Source organism: Triturus cristatus, chromosome 2_1 (genome assembly GCF_964204655.1).
Source record: "Triturus cristatus chromosome 2_1, aTriCri1.1, whole genome shotgun sequence".
NCBI classification, from domain to species: domain Eukaryota; kingdom Metazoa; phylum Chordata; class Amphibia; order Caudata; family Salamandridae; genus Triturus; species Triturus cristatus.
In genome coordinates this window covers 239,288,504-239,313,019 of record NC_140581.1, presented here as the reverse complement: position 1 = coordinate 239,313,019, position 24,516 = coordinate 239,288,504, and the positions used below count along the sequence as shown (strand labels likewise).

The window sequence follows — 24,516 nt, the reverse complement described above, 5'->3', positions numbered from 1 at the left end:
GAAACTGTTGTGTCCTCTGAGGAAAGTGAGGATTCTACTATCTCTTCTCACTCCTCACATAAAAGACCAAGGGCGTCATCTTCGGGCCCTTCGTCGCAGCCACCTCAAAAGAAGACGCTTAAAAAGTCTTCAGAGGTCCTGGCCTTGCCTCTGCCAGGGACTGCTTCTCCTCAGGATGTGCCACATACCTTTTAAGAAGCCAGTCTCCGCCCCGTCGACGACGACTACCTTGTCGACGGTGGCTTCAACGACGAGGAGATCTCCATCGACGGCAGTCTGTTACCTCGTCGACGGCGACAATATCTACTGTTACATCCCAATCTATGACTACGTCGAAGACGACCACTCCATTGTCGACGGCTGGTAAGGCTATCTCGTCGACGCTAAAAATTATAAAATCATCGTTGTCAGTTAAGCTGCCGACGGCAGCATCGACGACGACGCCATCGACGAAAGCTCCCTCGTCGACGTCTGCATCATCGTCGACGAGGACACAGTCGACGAGACCTTCGCCATCGGCATCGTCGACGAGGACACTGTTGACTAAGCCGACGTCGTCGACGACATCGTCGACGAAGAGACAGTCATCATCTTCGTTGCCGACGACGACGCAGTCGACGACGTCTCAAATGCAAATAATACCGGTTACACCGTCTACGACTCTACCGGCCCGTCGACGGATATGGACTCTGATGTGCAAAGTAATAATGTGCACCTCAAAATAACTAAACGTGCACTGACTCCGGCCCTCACTTCACCCAGTAGGGTCCCAACCTTGCCTCCAGTACAACTTTTTGACGAGGAAGACTCCGATGACGGCAGTATATTCCCTGCTGCGACAAGTCCATCGCAACTGCACGTAAAATATCAGGATATCTCTGACTATGAGGACATTGACCAAGAATATCAGGAGGTTTCACCTCAGGAATATGTGCAGCCCCCACCTTCCATGGTTTGTCTGCCTGCGTCTCTGGTCACGGATCTCCAATTCCTGATATCTGATTATAAGCAACGGTTTCCGACGCCGGCACCTTCCCCGATGCCAGTTGGGCCTCCCAACACCAAGGCCACGACCGCCTCCATTGGTTTTGCAGTCAGAGGCTGTCACATCGCCACTTCGTCCCACCACAGATGACGAGGATGACGGGGAGCCTGAAGGAGAGCTTCAGGATGTCCACTCTCACCAGGAAGAATGGGATGACTACATCCTTCCCTGCCCGGCTTCTCCTGCCCCTACCACGGCCGACTCGCCGCCAGAGGACATTGGCGGCTTTCATAATATCGTAGAGAGAGCGGCCCAGCGCTTTCAAATTCCAATGCCCTGGCACCAACAGGACTGTTTCCTTTACGATTTTAAGGAACCTTTTAAGAAGGCTGTCCGTGCAATTCCTATCATAGACTACATTTGGAAACCAGGCATAAAGATTATGCAGAATCCTTCCTCGGTCCCTCCAGTGTTACCACGGCTGGATAAAAAATATAAAGCGCCAGACACTGCTCCGGCTTGTCTCACAGGCCATCCAAAGCCGGACTCTGTCATTACCCAGGCCGCACAGAGGATGTCAAACAACCCAGCTGCTCGGCAAACGCTTTTCCTCGATGTCTGCTTTAACAGTGCGTGCCTCCAATGCCCTAGCACTGTTGGGACGTTACAATTGTCAGATGTGGGTGGACATTGCGCCATACTTAGCAGACTTACCAGAGGAGTAAAAAGAAGAGGCAAAGAAGATCTTGCTAGAGGGGGAAAGATCTGCCTCTGAAATTATAGACTGCGCAATGGATATTGCTTCGACCGGATTTCGACAACTAGCTGGCGCAGCGGTCCTTCGACGCCAAGGTTGGCTAAAGGCAACCTCCTTCAGGCCGGAGGTCCAAACCAAAGTGCTGGATATGCCATATGATCGCCAACTTCTCTTCGGCGCACATATTGATGAGGCATTACAGGGTATTAAGAAAGATATTAATACCGCCAGAGCTTTGGGTACCTTACAATTTCGGAACCCTTCCTTTCGAGGTTCAAGAGGGAGAGGTCAAACTTCAACTAGGGGAGATTTGCAACAACGTTCTTCCTTCCCTTCCTCCCAGCAATACCGTTCGCAATACCAACAGCGACGGCAATCCTCATACCCAAAATCTTCCTTTCGTGGCAAGGGAGGAAGACAAAAGGGCGCCGCTGGACGGCAATGACTTTCAACTGCAGCCTGTCTCAAATTTCTCTCCACCCTCCAAGATTGGCGTAAAAATTTCCCACTTTTCTCCCAAATTGGCAAAAAATAACTACGGACGGTTGGGTCCTACAATTAGTACAATTCGGCCATTCTCTAGAATTCATACAGATCCCTCCTCAAACCCCTCCCCGCCAAATGCTTCACAAAAATCTACGTCTTTTACCCTTAGAAGTGAAGATTATGCTCCAAAAGGGAGCTATAGAGAGTTCCCCCAAGCCAACGGGGAAAAGGGTTTTACTCCCGTTTCTTCCTCATCCGAAAAAAGGAGAAAAAATGGAGACCGATATTGGACTTGAGGAATCTGAACAATTTTCTGAAAAAGCAGTTGTTTCGTATGGTCACCATTCAGGAGGTATTACATCTACTCAATGCGAACGACTACATGGTGTCGTTAGACCTGTAAGACGCCTACTTTCATATACCAATACACCGTAACCACAAAAAATTCCTACTATTCATGGTGGCGGGCAGACATTACCAGTTTCGGGTTCTGCCGTTTGGACTCAAATCGGCGCCACACATTTTCACCAAATGTCTAGCTCCAGTGGCTGCATATCTACGCCATCATCATCATCCTCATCATCATCAGGTCTTCCCATATCTAGACGACTGGCTTGTCAAGTCTCCATCTCTAGAAGGTGCGTCCAGGTCTTCCAACGCTTGTCTGAGGCTTTTCAATTCACTGGGACTAACTCTCAATCACGACAAGTCCGTCCTTAAGCCGTCTCAGCGCATGAATTTTCTGGGCGCTACACTAGACACCATACAACGGAAAGCATTCCCATCACAGGAGCGCAAAGACAAACTTCAGTCGTTAGCGCTCCGGATAATGTCCAAAAAGACACTGTCAGTGCGTCTCTTCAAATCCCTACTCGGTATGATGTCTTCTTGCATCCTATTAGTCCCGCATTGTCGTCTTCAAATGCGACCCCTTCAAGAAGCACTGTCGGATCAATGGGTCCAGTTTACAGGGTCGTTCGACGACGTCACCCAGGTGACCCCTGTGATCAAAAAGGCTCTACGATGGTGGGTTTGCCCCCAGAACCTTTCTCAAGGCTTGCCTTTCTTGCTTCCTGCTGCTCCTCATATAATCACCACGGACCCCTCCTTAGAGGGCTGGGGGGCTTTCCTTCAAGAACTGCAGATAAGCGGAAAGTGGTCCCCTTCCGAGAAGGCACTTCATATCAATCTTCTAGAGCTACGCGCAGTCTATCTAGCTCTGGTGGCCTTCCTTCCAAGAATCAAAAACTCCATAGTGCTTGTCCGAACAGACAACACCACGACAATGCACTATTTGAACAAACAGGGTGGAACTCGCTCGCTAACACTCTCTCGCGAGTCGCAAAAAATTTGGAACTGGCTGCTCCGTCACAACATCTCTCTCCGAGCAGATTATTTTCCAGGCGCCCACAACGTGTTGGCAGATTCTCTGAGCAGAAGGCAGGCAGCATGCCACGAGTGGGAGCTGAATCAACTAGTTCTCAGCAACATATTTGCTCAATTGGGCACCCCTCTTCTGGACACCTTCGCCACCCAGCAAAACGCCAAATGCCAACACTTTGCAAGCTGGCATGCCCAACAAGGGTCTCTGGGGAATGCCTTTTCGATCGCATGGTGCAACGTCTTTGCGTACGCCTTTCCGCCAACGGAACTTCACCTCCTGTCCCTGGAACCTCCAATCAAATTGAAGCCGTTTCCATCTCTTCTAACGCTCAACAATCAACAAGTTCAGCATCCGGATCCTGCATCTCTCAAGTTATCAGCATGGCTCCTGAGTTCAGAGAGTTTCAGGGCTTAGACATTCCTCCGGATTGCAGACAAATTCTAGCTCGAGCAGATAGTACCAACAAAACGTATTCATTAAAATGGAAGAGATTCTGTATCTGGTGCAAAACAAACAGGTTACACCCTCATTCTTCCACCCCGGAACAAATCTTGCAGTACCTCCTGCACCTGGCAAAATCTGGTCTTGCTCATGCCTCCATTAAAGTCCACCTAGCAGCAATATCACGCTTCAGGAGATCCTCTACAGGTCCATCTTTGTGGTCTCATAGACTTATTAAGCAATTCCTTAAAGGACTGTTTAGAACATTTCCTCCAGTAAAGCCTGTACCACCGGCTTGGCATCTCAACACGGTTCTGGCTCAATAAATGAAACACCCGTTTGAGCCAATACACAGAGCAGACCTTAAGTATGTATCCTGCAAGATTGCGCTTCTGCTGGCCCTTAACTCCGCAAGGCGAGTGGGGGAGCTCCAGGCGTTCTCAATCCAAGACCCGTTCCTTCAGTTCAAACCGGATAGGGTCATTCTTCGCACAAATCCGAAGTTTATTCCTAAAGTTCCATCTCAGTTCCATCTTAACGAACCTATTGTGCTACGTTCATTCTTCCCGAATCCACAAACAGTGGCGGAGAAAACTCTACATTCATTGGACATTAAGCGCTGCCTAAAGTTTTACATTGATAGAACGAAAGCATTTTGTAAGTCTAATCAACTCTTCGTAGCGTACAGTAGGCCTAGAAAAGGGCTACCGCTCACCAAACAGAGTGTCTCCCGCTGGATTTCTTCAGCCATCACCTTCTGTCACCAGCAGGCAGGACGTCCACTGCGATCAACAGTTCGTGCCCATTCCACACGGGCAATGTCTACTTCCATGGCACTGTTTGCAGGGGTGCCCATTGTGGACATTTGTAGAGCGGCCACATGGAAGACGCCGCATACATTCACCAAGCATTACTGCCTGGACACGGAGATCATGAAGGATGCTGCAGTGGGTCAAGCGGTACTCCGTCATCTATTTCAGTAGAGGTGAGCCCTTCCTTTCATCCCACCATCCTTGCCTCTTTACGCACATTTCGCACTGTAATGTATACATTGGCTGAGTCATTGTTTTCTAGTGCTTTTATCTTTCACATTGATATGTTATTATCTAGTGACTGTATATTTACTGTACCTTTCGAAATATGCTTATTATTGCTTACTACTCTGATTCAGGCATGTGAATCTATGAAAGATACCCTAATACTGGATAAGGAACGCGTTACTTACCTGTAACTGCGGTTATCCAGTATTGGTATCTTTCATAGACTCACATGCAACCCACCCACCTCCACTGGAAGGGCTCTCTTGGATCTCTCAGTGATACAACTACTTAGCACTGTGCTTACGAAAATCTGAGGGACTAGAGCTCCTTCCAGGAAGGTTCTAGAGGGTGGTGCTAGCTGATTGGCTACTGGCCAAACTTTGGTCCTTTTTACATAAGGACGTGGATAGCTTACTGAGCTAAGGCCTTTTGGGGCCTGTTACTATATATGTCTACTAAGACATTGCTTTGTTATTTACCGGTGACTCCCATCCCGACGACGGGGAATGATTCAGGCATGTGAATCTATGAAAGATACCAATACTGGATAACCGCAGTTACAGTTAAGTAACGCGTTCCTTCTGGCAGGCAGGGGGAAAGGGTTGACAGGGGTGTATTAAATGAATTTCGGCGTGCGGGTTTGCCTGTTGGGTGCATTTTTCCTCCAGTATGCAATAACACAGAGTGGCTCCGTCTTAACTTGGTGGAATTTAACTACAGATTAACCGAGAGTTCTACTGGGTTTGGTCTAGAATAGATTGGAAAAATGACGATGGCCCTGTCTGTAAACGCACATTTGAAGATGTTTTTTTTAAACGAAATGCACTTTAAAAAAAAATTTCATTGTAAATGCATATTCCATATATTCAATAGGGAATATGCATTTACAATGAAATAAAAAAAAGTGTTATTTTGTTTAAAAAACATCTTCAAATGTCCGTTTACAGACAGGGCCATCGTTGTTTTTCTAATCTATTCTAGACCAAACCCAGTAGAACTCTCGGATGGTCCCTGAAAGGTGAATACATTCAAATATTACTGAAACATCAGTATGGTCACTGGCTTCAATACAGCCTCCCATGCCGGAGTTCACGCCGCATTTACATTCTCGATGAGAGAAAACATATCAGCACATAAAACAAAAGTGTGTTTTCCCCCTTTTACAACGGTTATCTTTTTATTTTGTTACAAATATGATTAAATAAATGCCTTCATTGCATCCCAATTAATTTAAGGAAGACAAAAGGAAGTACTCCTGAGGTCTGGCTTACATCACCACCCACCCGCCAAACAGTAAAAAAAAAATGGGGCGGAGCCACAGTCAAGTGCCAATTAGGTCAAGGGAGCCACGGGTCAAAAAAGCTTGGGAACCACTGCTCTAGCTCCCTGCCTCCTGAGGCCTGCAGCAGGTGTATTATGTGACTGTTGGTTGGGTGCCTATGCCTTCCCCGGTGGTTCCATTGCTGAATGCTGTAAGTATGGTGTCCCCCGGGCTCTCGCCATCTTGAGGATGGGGAGCCATGCCCTATCAGGATTAGGCTCCTGCCCCCCTCCCACTGGAGAGTGGCAGGATAGGGGGTGTACCCACCCCAGGGAAGGGACCCATTGGTCCCTGACCTCTACCTACCTTTAACGCCCCTAAATTTTTTATTTAGGGGCACCCTGAACCTTCCTTCCTTCCTCCGATCCCGAATCCGAAACAAGGAAGAAGACCTACCATGCAGCTAACAAGAGGACGACACCAACTGACTTGGCCCCAGCCCTACAGGCCTGTCTACCCTCCAACCTGCTAAAACCCGGCATTTCCAGTGGTCCGCAACCTCAAACCCCGGAGGACCTGACTGCCTTGTGACTCTAAAAGACTGGGACTCCCACGATCAGTGGTTCTGCTCAAAGCAAGTAACAAACCCCTGGTGCCAACCAGGAACCGCGACTCCTGCACAAAGACCCAGAGGACGTCCCCCCGGCAACTGTGACCCAGAATCCAGCACCCAAGGACCCGCCTCGACACTCCTGATGACTCCTGCAGCCTCAGAACCAGGCACCCCTCCAACCGCGACCAGCAGAGGGTAAGATTTTCAGACGCGAAAAGACACCCCTGTGGCCCCTTATGCCCAGCTCCTGGGTGCCTACCTAACCTACAGCTTACCAACTTACCTCTCGAAGTGGTCGCACCTGAAGAATCTTGGTCCCCGAGCTTGCAGCCTTTGTTCGTCTGGTAGCTTCTCCATTGAAACCCATTGAGCACCCGAAGGCTCAAACGCACCCTGCACCCAGCCGCCCGAGTGGCCCTGGCAGTGCAACTTTGTGAGAAAGTGGCTCTGTAGATACTGTTCCCAAAAAGGTACAGGGTGTACAGAGTCCACAGTCCCCAGTGGTTTGGCAGAGGCTAAAGTTAGATATAACCTTACTCTCTAAAGTGGTAGCTTGGTCGAGCAGTAAGGCAGCATCAGAGGACAGTGTAAAGCATTTGTTGTACACATTCAGTCAGCAAATGGTTTCACACACTCAATAACTGAACTCTAGGCCAATGGTTTATATATAAAAAAATATATGCTTGTTTTATTTTAGAACCAACAATAGGTATTAAAATATACTTTCTCAGAATGAGATGCTTTATATAAATACTTTTGCAATATGCAAATGACTTTTGTAGAAAGTTACAAGTGGTTGCAATAGGCAACACAATTTTAAACACAATCATGCATTGAGTTCAATGGAAGTTTCAAGTTATTTGCAATAGATTACTTTTAGGATTACTTTTGGAATTCCAGGACTGGATCCTAGATTCAGTCCTGGGTCAGTACTTACAATCAAGTGAGAAAAGTTGACTTAATTACTGTTATAATTTTTAGACAATATTTTGCTATTTTAAAAGTTGACACTTAGAAAATATTTCATAGAAAACAGTCAATGATTCCCTATGGAAGAAAATTCAAGGTGCAGGTATAGTATGTTCTGGGTGCCTAGACTCTGTACTGGGACCTTTATCCAAAACAGGTAAGTAATTACATTTTCACAATTTATACGATTTTTAAAGAATATTTAAAGTGCCTGGGTTCTGGGTGCCTAGACTCTGTACTGGGACCTTTATCCAAAACAGGTAAGTAATTACATTTTCACAATTTATACGATTTTTAAAGAATATTTAAAGTTTGCAGAAATCGACACGAAATTTCACAGAAAAACAGTCAATGGTTTCCTATGGAAGAAAATTGGGTTACTGTTAAGTACGGTTGTGAATATTTTTCAGAGTCCGTGGTGGGCACCAAGATCCAGCACTGGGTGCTCACCTAATAGCAGGTGAGTATTTTCGTTTTCGTTACTCGGCTGATTTTTGATGAATATTTTAAGATTTGAAAAGTCCACACTTAGAAGAAATTTCAGGAAAAACCAGTCAATGTTACCCTATTGAGAAAATTGAGTTATCGGCTTGAAGGTAAGTACTCGACTGGCAGAGTTGGGGTTCTGGGCATAGATTCAGGGGTCTCCCGGGGTCAGGTAGGTACAGTTGTTACACCCTTAGCGGCTCAGGGGCAGCCGGGTGCAGAGAAAGTTAGGCCCAATGTTATCTTATGGGAGGCTGGGGGGGGGAGGGGGCGCCTTGGTTGGTGGCTGATGACTAGCAGGCCACGCGGCTGTGGGAGCTGGGCTCCTGGTCACTTGCTCAGGGCAAATGGGGAAGTAGATAGGTGTAGAGGTTACACTGCCAGGGCCACTCTGGCGGCTGGATGCAGGGTGCTTTTGAGCCTTCGGGCGCTCAATTGATTTCAATGGGAAAGCTCCGGTTTAGAAAAAGCATGTAAGCTCGGGAACGAAGATTCTTCAGGAGCCACCACCACTTCGAGAGGTAAGTTGGGTAGTTGGAGGATAGGTAGGTACCCAGGAGTTGGGCACAGGGGGCGTCTGGTTCAGGGGTGCCTTTTGGTGTCGGGAAATCTTACCCTCTGTTGATCGCGGTTGGGAGGGGCACCTGGTTCTGAGGCTGCAGGCGTCGTCCGGAGCGTCGAAGGCAGTCCTTGGGTGCCGGACTCGGGGGTCAGTCGCCGTGGGGTCGTCCTCGTGGTCTTTGTTCACTCCGGCACAAGCCAGGCTTGGCGGGTGCAGAGTGTGAAGGGTTCGCGGTTCCGGGCTGATGCCAGGGATTAGAAGTAGGTTTTGAGTAGAGCCTCTACTCCTGGGAGTCCCAGGTGCTTAGAGCCAAAAGGTAGCCAGGTCCTCCGGGGTTTGTGAGGTTGCTGGCCAGAAGAGGTGCCGTGTTGTAGCAGGAGCAGGTTCGAGGGTCGACAGGCCGGTAGGGCTGGGGCCAAAGCAGTTGGTGTCTTCCTCTACTTAGCAGCTGCAGGGCAGGTCTTCTTTCTTCTTGCTCTTTTGTATTTCGGAGTTCGAGGCATGTGGGCTGCTGAATTCATATCTGTGCATAGATCGCCGCCTAGTGTTGGGTCCGGATGTTTGCACGTTGTTGTCCTGGAAGAGTCTTCGAAGTATCCTGGGATTGGTGACTCCTCCCCTGGACTACAGTGCGCATGGGCATCCTCTCCATCCTCAGATTGTTTTTTTCTGCCATTGGGTTCGGATGTGCTATCTTGACTCAAGTTAGGAAAATCTTTTTTCAGGCCAAAAGGCCTTTAGTTCGCGTCGGTACTGTTCTCGATCGGTATCGATAGTATCTTTGTTAGTTTACTAACTTCCAGAACAAACTTTCGCATCTTACCCGACCGTCGATTCGACATCAACGATGGAATCGAGGACACCGTTCAAGAGATGTCCGGTATGCAATGCGAAATATCCCCACGTCGACGTCCATCCGGTGTGCAACAAATGCCTTTCACCGGATCACGACGAATCTACATGCATGGCCTGTGCCAGATTTCGATCCAAGAAGACTCTACGGAATCGACGAGCGGCGAGACTCTAGGCGCAGCAAGCGGCACCGGCCCGGCCGACATCTTCAACGCCGACACCGAAGATGTCGAAGAAGTGGAGAACCTACCCTCCAGTCCCGTTTCCGAACATGACTCCGGATCGGAAGACGTCGACTAAACACTCTTTCGCAGAGATGAAGACGACACCGAGGTAGGAGACTACAATGAGGCCTTAGGGGCCGAAGAGAGTAGCTCCGGTGACGAGCAAGGCCTACCCGTTCAGACTGAAGAAAGCCCAGTGCAACAGTCTATGGCTCCGGTCGAGGGATCGCCTTCGGGCCTTACCCAAGACCTATCCCGCAGTTCTTCGGCCCCGCCCTCGGGCCCGGCCTCGGACATTCAGCGGCAGCCCTTAATGCCCAAAACGGCTGGTTTCCCTTCTTCAAAACCGAAAGCTGTATTGGTTCAATTGAAACCGAAACCGAAAGTGGCGCTGGTCGGATCGAGGCCCTCCACACCTTCGACGCCAGCAAAACACATCGGCACCGAGCGCACCAAACGAGACTTCGGTGCCGAACTCGAAGCGGCCGACGTCGGAGTCGACATAAGGAAGAAGGCCTTCGGTACCACCAAACCTGCACGGCTCCCGGCACCGACGCCATCGACTCCGACCCCAAAGGTCAAACAGCCTGCAGCGTCTCACACTGCTTCCACGGCGACACCAAAGCCACACTCATCGAAGACGTCGAAGGCCATTCCCGCCCCTCGACTCGATGACCCACCGGCGCCGAAAAAATCCACGACCGCCTCAACAGAACCGGTCGGTGCAAAAGACTCGAGGGCGCTCCAGACGCGACCCGTTGCTGCGCAAAGCACCAAAAAGAAAATGATCCTCCAGGACACGTCGGGCTCCGAACCAATTAAAGCTCCAGCAGCCTCTTCGGCACCAGCCAACATTACTTTTGGCCTGCCACCATCCACGGCCCCGAAACTGTTCCAAATCAGGACACGGGTGACCCATACCACAATCACGCCTGCCGAACGCTCTGCGGAGACGTCTCCATCGCATCTAATCGACGCCGACACCGGCAGGATGATTATCCACAAACGGAAAATAACTTCGGAGCCGGCTTTGGACTCCTTCAGGATTCCACTTAAAAGAAAGCTGCCTGGGGCTTCAGAACCAGTTCTTTACGAACCTTTCCACTCACCCTACCAGGATCCACAATCCTTCTCTCCCACACACTCCGACACGGATGCGTTGGTGGACTACATGGGTGACCAAGTCCCCTACCCCGGAGACATGGACCCTGACGCCCAACAGGACCCTGATCAAACTTGGGATGACCCTGTGGACCCAGGTGCACCTATGGATGCACAAGACCAGCAACTCTATGGAGCAAAAACATCTCCCACAGAGGACACGGCAGCGTTCAACGCTCTAATTGAACGTGCTGCGGCCAATCATGGGGTGCAACTTCACTCGGACACTGTCGAGGACGACTTCCTTATGGATACTTTTGCATCCTCAGAAAGGAATATAAAAACTCTACCCATGTAGAAGGGTGTCCTCAAACCAGCAAAGGACATCTTCAAGGAACCCACCAGGGCGAGAGTGATAAACCCCAGGATCGACAAGAACTACAGATCAGCGCCTGGGGACCCTACTTACATCAGAGGCCAATTACCTCTGGATTCCATGGTCGTTGCGAATGCTCGCAAGAGGGCACACTCACAAACAACAGGTGATGCTCCTCCCCCGGACAAAGAGTCCAAGGTGTTAGAGACCTCTGGCAAACGGGTTGCCGCCCAGGCAGCCAACATATGGCGCATTGCCAATACTCAAGCACTCCTCGCTCGCTACGATAGAGCGCACTACGACACATTAGAGCAACTAATCCAACATCTCCCTGACCAATACAGAGAAGGTGCAGAGATCCTCATCAGGGAGGGACAGCTCCTCACAAACGCATCCATCAAGTGCGCGCTGGATGCCGCAGACACAGCTGCTAGGGCCATAAACACTAGCGTCATGCTGCGACGACATGCCTGGTTACGAATCTCCGGATTCAAACCTGAGGTGCAAAACCACATACTCAACCAGCCTGTCAACCCCGACTATTTATTCGGCCCGGAGGTTGACACCACCCTAGAGAAAATAAAGAAGGACACGGACACTGCAAAGTCCATGGGGGCTCTCCAGACTCAGTCCTTTCGGAGCGGCTCCTTTCGTCGCCCCGGAAATAGAGGAGCAGGTAGAGGACAGGGTTCACAACAAACATACAACAAGGGCAATACACAAACTACCTACGATAAAAACACCCGGGGTGGATATCGTGGCTCCAGTACAAAGGGCAGAGGACGCGGCTACGGCAACACCAGGTCCTCCCCCAAGAACAAGCAGTGACGCCCTCTCCCTTCCTCCCGACCACATAACACCTGTCGGGGGAAGGCTACAAAGGTTCCTGTCCACGTGGAACTCCATCACCACGGACAGGTGGGTCAAAGATATTGTCAAATACGGTTACTGTCTAGAACTAACCTCCACTCCACCCACAATACCTCCAAAAAACCGTCCTATGTCCTCAGAGCACTTAACGCTCTTACAGCAGGAGGTGCAAAGTATGCTTCTAAAAGGCGCAATAGAGGTCGTACCCGTCCACGAGCAAGGTACGGGGGTGTACTCCCTGTACTTTTTAATACCGAAAAAGGACGGGTCACTCAGACCTATATTAGACCTGAGACCCCTACACAGATACATTCTTTCCGAGCATTTTCACATGCTCACTCTACAGCAAGTCCTCCCGCTGCTCAAGCAGGGAGACTTTCTAGCCACACTGGACCTCAAGGATGCGTATTTCCACATACCCATTCACCCATTACACAAAAAATACCTCAGGTTCACTGTTCAAGGGCAGCACTACCAATTCAAAGTCCTTCCCTTCGGCGTGACAACGGCACCAAGGGTGTTTACAAAGTGCCTAGCTACTGTGGCGGCACATCTACGGAGGCAGCACATACACGTCTACGCTTACCTGGACGACTGGCTCGTTCAAGCTAAGTCAGCCCAGCAATGTGCCAGCCACATGTCCCGCACCATTCACCTCCTTCACAGTCTGGGGTTCTCACTAAATTACCCAAAATCCCATCTACAGCCCGCACACGTACAACAGTACCTAGGTGCGACTATAGACACTCTGGCGGCCACAGCTCAGCCAAATTTGGTGAGAATCAACAGCATGCAAATGCTGATTTCAAAGTTCAAACCACAACACTCCCTTCCCGCGCGAGTGTTCATGCAGTTGATGGGCATGATGGCCTCCTGCATCTTCATAGTCCCCCACACGAGACTACATATGCGCCCGCTTCAGGAGTGCTTAGCACGTCAGTGGAATCAGGCTCAAGGACAGTTGAAACACCTAGTGTTGGTAAGCGGTCGGGCATACAACTCTCTGCATTGGTGGAATCCACAAAACCTTTGCAAGGGCCGACCGTTCCAAGAGCCTGTCCCACAGATAATACTGACGGCGGACGCGTCTCTCCAGGGATGGGGAGCTCATGTACTCCATTACACAGTGCAGGGACTATGGACACAACAACAAAAGAAGATGCACATCAACCTTCTAGAGCTGATGGCAATCTTCCTCACTATGAAAGCATTCAAAGTACACTTGTGCAACAAAGTCGTGTTGATCCGAACGGACAACATGACTGCCATGTACTACATACAGAAGCAGGGAGGAACACACTCTCCACAGTTGTCTCATCTGGCTCAGAGCAAGTGGAAGTGGGCCATTCAAAGGAACATGTTCCTCATAGCAGAACACCTCCCCGGCAAGGACAACCAGATGGCGGATCTGCTCAGCAGACACAGCCACCAGATGCACGAGTGGGAGTTACACCCATCAGTACTCCAACCGTACTTCCAGCAGTGGGGTCATCCAGAGATAGACCTATTCGCGACAAGCGAAAAACGCAAAATGCCAAAGCTTTGCCGCCAGGTTCCCACATCCGCAGTCGCAGGGCAATGAGATATGGATGAACTGGTCCGGCAGATTTGCGTACGCTTTTCCCCCAGCACCACTGATACCGCTGGTAGCACGCAAACTGCGTCAACACTCACTGACGCTCGTCCTGGTTGCTCCAACGTGGGCACGCCAGCCGTGGTACACCACCTTTCTCGAACTTTCCGTGGTGCCGCATCAAAGGCTGCGGGTCAAACCCGAGCATTTGACGCAGAACCATGGAGAGATTCAGCACCCAGATCCGCAACAGCTGAACCTGGCAATCTGGCTCCTGAAGTCCTAGAGTTTGGCTACCTAAACCTGCCACCTGACTGTATGGACATCATTAAGGAGGCCAGGAGACCCACTACCAGAGCTTGCTATGCAGCAAAATGGAAGAGGTTCGTCATTTATTGCAATAATAATGACATTAACCCCCTAGATGCATCCATCCAAAACATTATTTGTTACCTATTACACCTATACCGATGCAATCTGGCGTACACCTCTATACGTGTCCATTTGACCGCAATATCAGCCTATCTGCAGACCAGGCAGCACCTCTCTCTATTCAGAGTGCCTGCCATCAAAGCATTCTTGGAAGGACTCAAACGAGTCATTCCTCCTAGCCACCCACCAGCCCCAATGTGGAACCTCAACTTGGTCCTCACACGCCTGATGGGTCCACCCTTTGAACCTCTACACTCATGCAAGATTCAATTCCTTACCTGGAAAGTAGCTTTCCTAGTAGCGATCACTTCTTTGAGAAGAGTTAGTGAACTCCAGGCACTAACCGTTCAAGAGCAGTTTATACAGGTTCACGCCAACAGGGTCGTACTACGTACCAACCCCAAATTCATGCCGAAGGTGGTATCGCAGTTCCACATGAATCAAACCATTGAACTGCCCGTTTTCTTCCAAAACCCACAAACTGTCGCAGAAAGGGCACTCCATACACTAGATGTCAAAAGGGCCCTCATGTATTATATCGACAGGACCAAACCCTTTAGGAAAACACAACAACTTTTTGTTGCCTTTGCCCCACACCACAAAGGTAACGCTATCTCCAAAGCAGGAATAGCCAGATGGATCGTTAAATGTATTCAAATTTGCTATCAAAAGGCTAAACGCACTTTAACGATTCCCCCACGAGCCCACTCAACACGTAAGTTAGGGGCCTCAATGGCTTTCCTAGGAAACATTCCTTTGCATGACATATGTAGAGCAGCCACCTGGTCCACTACACATACATTTACGAAACACTATTGTGTAGATGTGCAATCAAAACAGCAGGCAGCTGTAGGACAGGCTGTTCTCAAAACTTTTTCAGACCGCTGCAGCTGGCACTGGTAGCCGCCGCTAATAAGAGGGCACTGCTATATATTCTATGCACAGATATGAATTCAGCAGCCCACATGCCTCGAACTGAATATGCTACTTACCAGTATGCATCTGTTCTTGGCATGTAGGGCTGCTGACATTCATATCGCCCTCCCTCCTCCCCGGCGCCTGTAGCAGCTGCAGCTCTCAGAATTACTGTAAGCATGGTCATCACTTTCTATATCTACTCCATCACTGCCACAATGGCGAAAAACAATCTGAGGATGGAGAGGATGCCCATGCGCACTGTAGTCCAGGGGAGGAGTCACCTATCCCAGGATACTTCGAAGACTCTTCCAGGACAACAACGTGCAAACATCCGGACCCAACACTAGGCGGCGATCTATGCACAGATATGAATGTCAGCAGCCCTACATGCCAAGAACAGATGCATACTGGTAAGTAGCATATTCAATCTGGGGTAGGAAGGTTCAGGGTACCCCTAAATACTAGATTTAGGGGCGTTACAGGTAGGTGAAGGGCAGGGACCAATGGATCCCTGTCCTGGGGTGGGTACACCCCCTATCCTGCCTCTCTCCTGTGGGAGGGGGGCAGTATCCTAATCCTGATTGGGCAGGGCTCCCCATCTTCAAGATGGCGAGAGCCCGGGGATGTGCTTCACCTCGCCTCCCCCACCTGAGGGGTGGGGTTGGCAGGCTGGCACATCCCCTGTACTTATTTGGGGTTTCCGGCCAAGCTTCCCGCCAGAGTGGGGGGGTTGCAGTGGCCTGGGGAAGCTCACAGAGGCGGCATGCTTTTGAAGCTTCCCCCTGCCCATCCTGGGGGAGGAGTTTTAGCACTTCACCCAGGATGTGCATTGTAGCAGACCCAGGAGAGCAGGGGCTCTCCTACCCGGGGGTCCAGCAACATGTCTGCTGTGTGGCAGCCTAGGCAGCCTCAGAACAGACGTGGATTGTAGGTTAGGTTTCAGGGGGCCTCTCTAAGATGCCCTCTGTGGTGCTTGGTACATTAAATCCCACACTGGCATCAGTGCGGGTTTAATGTGCTGAGAAGTTTGATACTAAACTTCTCCGTCTTCAGTGCTGCCATTATGGTGCTGTGGAGTTCGTGTTTGACAAGCTCCCAGCACCATGTACTCTTAAATGGCAGCACTGCACTTACAGGGCCCATGAATGGACCTGGGTACTGTAGGGGCACAGGGCTCCTGCCTCTGTGCCCACACCACTGGCATAGGGCACCCAGTTAGAGGGGTGGCTGATGTATGCCAGGGCAGTGGGCATGGCACACAGGGATGTGTGCCATGTCGTCTCTCTGTTTTGTCTTGTACCCAGACACTCAGCCTGCCAGGGCAGTGTGTGTGTTAGGATACAGGGCCTCTAAGGGTGGCACAATGAGTGCTGCAGCCCTTAGAGGCCTTCCCTGGTCACAAGGCCCTGGGTACCTAGGGTACCACTTACCAGGGGTTGACATGTGGCCAGGGTTTGCCAATTTGGTTTTGAGGTTTTGTTTAGGGAAGGAACATAGGCCCTGGGCACCTGATTGGCAGGAGTGCAGGGCACACTCAGTCAAAGTAAATTCAGCAATTGAGCAAAAAGTGGGGGCATATCATGCAAGAAAGATGGCAATTTCTCACACTACTGTAATCAAAATACATTTACAATTGCATTTCAAACTATTTACAAACTGCATTACTACTGTAAAGTATTTATTGCTTACCTGTGCCAGGCTTGCTTTGTTCTAGAACATAACATAAGAATATTTTTATACTAAAATAATTGGTCCGAAGTTCAGTGTTTGAATGTGTGAATTAATTTGCTGACTGAGTGGGTGCAACAAGTGCTTAACACTGTCGTCTGATAAAGCCTTACTGCTCGACCACACTACCACAAATAGAGAGTGAGGTGCGATCTACTTTACCTCTGCCTACCCTTTGGGCTCCACTGGACTCTGTGCACACTATACCTCACTTTGGTATAGTATATACAGAGCCAGCTTCCTACACTCCTATATTAAAAGCCAAGAATCTTGGTTGCTATATTGACAAGAAGTTAAACTATGGTGTGCGGGCTCGGGTAGTAACATCATCTGCCTCATTCACTCTCTGGATGATTAAAATGTTTTTTAACCAGGCGTCCGTCCGTCTCTCCCCCCCCCCCCCATCTATTCCTCAATAAAGGCTGTCACTGTACTAGTTTTATCAAAGCTAGACTATTAAAGTAGCCTCCACTTGAATCTTCAGGAACAACACATCAGCAGTCTCCAAACATTACAAAATGCTGCTGCCAGATTAGTGCTAGGACTGCCCAAATTCCATGCTATTTCTCTGTGAATTCGGAAGCTTCACTGGCTGCTGGTGCAAAGTTGTGTAAAATTTAAAGCTCAGTGTGTTGCTTATTAAGCTCTACACAATACAGGTCCTGAATTTCTGAGGCACATCTTTCAGTGGTAGGTTCCAAACAGACCCCTTCGCTACTTGGGATCAAATACTCTCACAATCCCCAGAGTTAGGAAGTCAAACTGGGGTGCAAGAAGCTTTATTACTGGTACTACAAAACTCTGAAATCGTCTCCCGCCTCATATCATGGCCATCCCCTCCCTGCTTCAGTTCAGTAAAGAATTTAAAACCTGGCTTTCTAACAACTAGGATTTTGTTAAATAATTAGTGTTCTGGTTTTAAGTTACGGTTCAGCTAGCGCCAGGACACGCTTGGGTATTTGTGCGCGGTATAAATTGCATTAATACAGCTCAACACCTGTAAAATCTCATTAGAGACTTCCCAGGTCTACCTCAATTATGCCTTTATGATGAATAATAGTAGGTTAAGCACACTCTAGTACACACTAAAAAATTACTCTGACTCTAAATTGCGTAAATTATGTTGTTGCTTCCTGGATGCTTATATATTGTACTGATTGGTACTTATGTTTACACATATTTACATGTTTATTTTTGGAAAACCAAATAAGTAATTGACCAGTTTGTTGAGGTATCTTTCTTGCAATTTCTGTCAGCAATTTGGATCTCAAAGTACTTCTAATTCTACTTCGTAGGTGGCAACAAACTACAGACCACTGGAAATAAAATGGAGGAAGTAAAACCATCGAGTGTTAAACCCATCCCTACCCTGTCTTCAGTGCCGACAGCAGAAACTAAATCAGACCCTGTGTCTGAGTCACTGCAACAAGCAACTCTTGCTGCTCTGCAGAGTGATGTGCAGCCTGTGGGCCATGATTATGTTGAAGAGGTACTGAATTTCCTTTCAGTGTTCGAAGTCCTAATAATCAAGTTTGGTCAGTTTATTGCCAGTACATTTTGTGGTATGTTTGCTTTTGCATTATTTGTTGCAGAGTATGAGTTTAATGATCAAGGTGGTTTAAGAATGGCTTGGTCCTGAGAGATGGCTGCTGCCAGAGTTACTTTCCTCTCCCTAAGCGATAAACTGGCCTTTGTCCACACCACAAACGCATAATGGAGACTCTAGCAGGCAAGATCTAAACACCCACTTTCAGCAACGCCGTATCACTAGGTTGAACCAGTGCTCAGAAGTCTCTAGTTTACTTATTCTGAGGGTCCTTTTGATAGCTCTGTTCATTCTACCATTTGTTCTGTTGCTAAAGAGAGGCAATAGGCAGTCTTTCTTGAAGATTAATCCATAGAGGTGCCCAGTGGTTGCATGGAATCAGACATCATTGGTAACTGAACATTCAATGTGGAATTACTGGTAATTGGGCATTCCAGAATTGGAAGTGCAGTTCCCTCTGGAAATTACTGGATATTGTAATGTGTATATAGGGTGTAGAGCATTTCAGTTTGAGAGCCTGCTACACCATAATAGTCTTATTTGTTTTGGTGTCTTGCATGAGGAACATAAGAGATGCTTGTATCTTGTTTTCGGGCTTTACTACTAGCACTGTGCGAGCAAGAGGTTAGTGTGCATATTATATTTATATTTGGGACTAAAACATATAGGCAGCTACACAGCATGATCCTAGGCAGTGTTGTGTGTAGGCAAGTGCCCCTTTTTGCATGGGTACCTCCTAACCTTTTGTCAGGTACCTGATGCCATCTTGGGTGTGTGCTGAGACCATGCTAACCAGGCCTCAGCACCTGTGCTCTTTCCCAAAACTGTACCTTTGTTTCCACAATTGGCACACCTCTGGGCCACATTCAAGTCCCTTATAAAAGTTATGCCTGGTACCAAGGGTCTTGTCACCAGAGTGTGGCTCTGTGGGCTGCAGCATGTATTATGCCACCCTCGGAGACCCTTCACTTCGACACCCACTGTGAGAAAGTGCCCTCTTTCTGCATGGTTGCCCCCACTTTTTGCTAGATTGCTGATGTGCTTTGACTGTGTGTGCCCTGGGCGCCTGCTAATTGGGTACCCTGGGCCTATGTTCTTCCCCTAACATTGCATTGAAGCCTAAATCCAATTGTCATCAATGGCCACAGGTCAGCCCCTGATAAATGCTACCACAGGTACCCAGGGCGCTGTGACCAGAGGCGGCCTCTAAGGGCTGCAGCACTTATTGTGCCACCTTAGAGGTCCTGTACCCTGACACTAACTGTGTGTCTTGGTGCAGAACAAAGTGGAGAGTCAACATGGCACACTGTGTGCCATGCCTACAACTCACTGCCCTTGCATAGATCAGTCACCCCTCTAGCTGGGTGCACTATACCAGTGGTGAGGGTACAGGTGCATGAGCCCTGTACCCCTACAGTGTATAAGTCCATTCTTAGACATTGTAAGTGCAGTGCTGCCATTAAGAGTATATGGTGCTGGGAGGTTGTCATTACAAACTCCACAGCACCCTAATGGCTACACTGAAGACTGGGAAGTTTGGTATCAAACTTCTCAGCACATTAAACCCACACTGATTCCAGTGTCGGATTTGTTGAAAAATGCACACAGAGGGCATCTTAGAGATTCCCCCTGAGAACTAACCCACCACTAGTGTCCAGGCTGAGTGGCTGCTTTCAGCTGCCACCACCAGACATGTTTCTGGACCTCTGGGTCGAGAGCCTGCTGCTCTCTGGGGCCTGAAACAATGCACATCCTGGGACAAGGTGCCAAGCCTCCTCCCCCTAGGATGGGAAGGGTTCACGTAGGGGAAGCTTCAAAGGCTTGCCGCCTTTGTGTGCTTCCCCAGGCCACTTGCTGCTCTCAGCAACTGGTGGGAAAAACAACTGTGGAAGAGAGGTGTGCCCACCTCTGCCAACTCCACCCCGCAGGTGGGGGCGGCGAGGTGAAGCACAATTCTCAGTCCACGCCATCTTGAAGATTGGGGGGACTCAGCCAACCAGGGACAGGGTGTGAGAAAGTGCCATCTTTCTTGCATGGTATGCCCCCAGTTTTTGCTGAATTGCTGAATGTACTTTGACTGAGTGTACCCTGGACTCCTGCCAATCAGGTGCCCAGTGCCTATGTTCCTTCCCTAAAAACCCAAAACCCAAATAGGCAAACCCTGGCCACATGTCAGCCCCTGGTAAATGGTACCCAGGGCCTTGTGACCAGGGAAGGCCTCTAAGGGCTGCAGCACTCATTGTGCCACCCTTAGAGGCCCTGTACCCTTACACACACACACTGCCCTTGCAGGCTGGGTGTCTGGGTGCAAGACAAAACAAAGTCGACATGGCACACATCCCTGTGTGCCATGCCCACCACCTACACTGTCATGACATACATCAGCCACTCCTCTAGCTGGGTGCCCTTTGCCAATGGTGTGGGCACATGAGCCCTGTGCCGCTACAGTACCCAGGTCCATTCCTGGGCCCTGTAAGTGAGATGCCCCCTACAACTAACCTACAATCCACGTCTGCTCTGAGGCTGCCCAGGCTGCCACACAGCAGACACGTTGCTGGACCCCTGGGTGGGAGAGCCCCTGCTCTCCCGGGCCTGCAACAATGCACATCCTGGGTGAGGTGATAAATCACCTCCCCCAGGATGAGCAAAGGGAAGCTTCAAAGGCCTGCCGCCTCTAGGAGTTTCCCCAGGCCACTGCAACCCCCCACTCTGGCGGGAAGCTTGGCCGGAAACCCCATTCAAGGACAGGGGATGTGCCAGCCTGCCCACCCCACCCCTCAGGTAGGGGAGGCGAGGTGAAGCACATCTCCGGGCTCTCGCCATCTTGAAGATGGGAGGCCCTACCCTATCAGGATTAGGCTACTGCCCCCCTCCCACAGTAGAGAGGCAGGATAGGGGGTGTACCCACCCCAGGACAAGGACCCATTGGTCCCTGGCCTTCACCTACCTGTAACACCCCTAAACCTAATATTTAGGGGCACCCTGAACCTTCCTATCCCAGATTCAAAACTACAAGAAGAGCAAGAAGAACAAAGACCTGCCCGGCAGCTGCTAAAAAGAGGAAGACACCAACTGCTTTGGCCCCAGCCCTACCGGCCTGTCGACCCTCGAACCTGCTCCTGCGCAGCATCTCTTGTGGCCAGCAACCTCAGAAACCCCGGAGGACCTGGCTACCTTTGAACTCTGATTCCCTGGGACTCCCATGAGTAGAGGCTCTACTCAGAACCTACCTTTCACCCCTGGCAGCAGCCCGGAACCGCGATCCCAGCCCACTCTGCACCCGCCAAGCCTGGCCGGTGCCGGAGTGAACTAAACCCACGAGGACGACCCCATGGCGACTGTGACCCCGAGTCCGGCACCCAAGGACCCCCCTCGACAATCCTGGAGAAGCCTGCAGCCTCAGAACAGAGTGCCAACCCAACCGCGATCAACAGAGGGTATGATTTCCCGACACCAAAAGGCACCCCTGCACGCGGCGCCCCACGGCCCTCTGTGCCCAATCCCGGGGTACCTACCTACCTATCCTCCAACTACCCAACTTACCTCTCGAAGTGGTGGTGGCACCTGAAGAGTCCTCGTCCCCGAGCCTGTAGTCTTTTTCCAAACCGGAGATTTCCCATAGAAATCAATTGAGCTCCCGACGGCTCAAAAGCACCCTGCACCCAGCCGCCCGAGTGGCCCTGGCAGTGAAAACTCTACTCTAACCTACTTCCCCACTTGCCCTGAGTAAGTGACCAGGAGCCCAGCTCCCACAGCCGCGTGGCTTGCCAGACAGCAGCCACCAACCAAGGCCCCCCTATCCCTCATAGGATAACATTGGGCCTAACTCTCTCTGCACCCGGCCGTCCTGAAACCGCTGAGGGTGAACCAACTGTACATACCTGACACTGGGGGACCCCTGAGTCTATGCCCAGAACTTCAACTCTGCCAGTCGAGTACTTACCCTTAAACCGCTAACTTCATTTTCCTCATAGGGTAACATTGACTGGCTTTTTCTTGGAAATTTTAAGTGTGAACTTTTCAAAACTCTAAATATTCACCAAAAATCAGCCGAGTACCAAAAACGAACTTACTCACCTGCTCTTAGGTGAGCTCGCAGTGCTGGATCTTGGTGCCCAGCACTGACTGAAAAGTACCCACAACTATACTTACCTTTAACTCATTTTTCTTCCATAGGAAACCATTGACTGCTTTTCTGTGAAATTTCTTCTAAGTGTTGATTTCTGCAATTTCTAAATATTCCTCAAAAATCGTATAACGTCTGAAAACTTAATTACTTACCTGTTTTGGATAAATGTCCCAGTACTGAGTCTAGACACCCAGTACTGGATTACAAAAGTAACGATAACCTACTGTACCTGTAACCTACATTTCCTTCAACCTACATTTCCTTCCATAGGGAATCATTGATTGTTTGCTCTGAAATATTTCCTAAGTGCTCACTTTTGAAATAGCTAAATATTAGTTAAAAATTATTACAGTACCAAAGTCGACTTTCAACAGCTGATTCTGAGAACTGACCCAGGACTGGATCTAGGATCCAAGCCTGGAATTACAAAAGTAATCTGAAAAGTAATCTGTTGCATATAACTTGAATTTATCATTGAGCTCAATGTATTGTGTTTAGAAATAGAGTTGCCTACTGCAACTATTTGTAACTGTTTACTAAAAAGTCTATTGCATGTACAAAAGTATTTTTATGAAACATCTCCTGTCGAGAAAGTATATTTTAATTCCAAGTGTTGGTTCTAAAATAAAACAAGCATATATTTTTTTTATATACAAACCATTGGCCTAGAGATCAGTTATTGAGTGTGTGGAACTATTTGCTGACTGAGTGTGTACAACAAATGCTTTACACGTCCTCTGATACTGCCTTACTGCTCGACCAGGCTACCACTTTGGAGAGTAAGGTTATATCTAAATTTAACCTCTGTTAAACCCTTGGGGTCTGTGGACTCTGTACACCCTGTACCTATTAAGGAACAGTATATACAGAGCCACTTTCTCACACTAGGCTACTGCCCCCCTCCCACAGGAGAGAGGCAGGATAGGGGGTGTACCCACCCCAGGACGGGGACCCATTGGTCCCTGCCCTTCACCTACCTGTAACGCCCCTAAATATAGTATTTAGGGGCACCCTGAACCTTCCTTTTCCAGATTCGAAACTACAAGAAGAACAAAGACCTACCCTGCAGCTGCTAAGAAGAGGAAGACACCAACTGCTTTGGCCCCAGCCCTACCGGCCTGTCGACCCTCGAACCTGCTCCTGCGCGACATCTCTCGTGGCCAGCAACCTCACCAACCCCGGAGGACCTGGCTACCTTTTGGCTCTAAGCCCCTGGGACTCCCATGAGTAGAGGCTCTACTCAAAACCTATTTCTAACCCCTGGCAGCAGCCCGGAACCGCGAACCCAGCACACTCTGCACCAGCCGAGCCTGGCCAGTGCCGGAGTGAACAAAGACCCTGAGGACGACCCCACGGCGACTGTGACCCAGAGTCCGGCACCCAAGGACCTCCCTCGACATTCCTGAAGAAGCCTGCAGCCTCAGAACCAGGTGCCCACCTAACCGCAATCAACTGAGGGTAAGATTTCCCGACACCTAAAGGCACCCCTGCATGCGGTGCCCCACGGCCCCCTGTGTCCAACCCCGGGTTACCTACCTATCCTCCAACTACCCAACTTACCTCTCGAAGTGGTGGTAGCACCTGAAGAGTCCTCGTCCCCGAGCTTGCAGTCTTTTCCCTAACCGGAGATTTTCCATTGACATCCATTGAGTGCCCGAAGGCTCAAAAGCACTCTGCACCCAGCCGCCCGAGTGGCACTGGCAGTGAAAACTCTACTCCTTCCTACTTCCCCACTTGACCTGAGTAAGTGACCAGGAGCCCAGCTCCCACAGCCGCGTGGCTT

At 49.6% G+C, this 24,516-nt stretch overlaps 1 protein-coding gene across 9 annotated transcripts in view; it reads left to right on the top strand.

Moving 5' to 3' along the window:
* Positions 1-24,516, top strand: part of ZFR (zinc finger RNA binding protein) — a 526,018-nt gene that overhangs the window by 232,240 nt on the left and 269,262 nt on the right. For all 9 annotated transcript variants that reach the window (XR_014970026.1, XR_014970025.1, XM_085630635.1 and 6 more), the window contains one exon: positions 18,354-18,547. Coding sequence is in view for 7 of the 9 variants with exons in the window: in XM_085630635.1 (XP_085486761.1) it covers positions 18,354-18,547 (194 nt within the window). In the remaining 2 variants the exon portion in view is untranslated. The remainder of the gene's footprint in view (positions 1-18,353; positions 18,548-24,516) is intronic.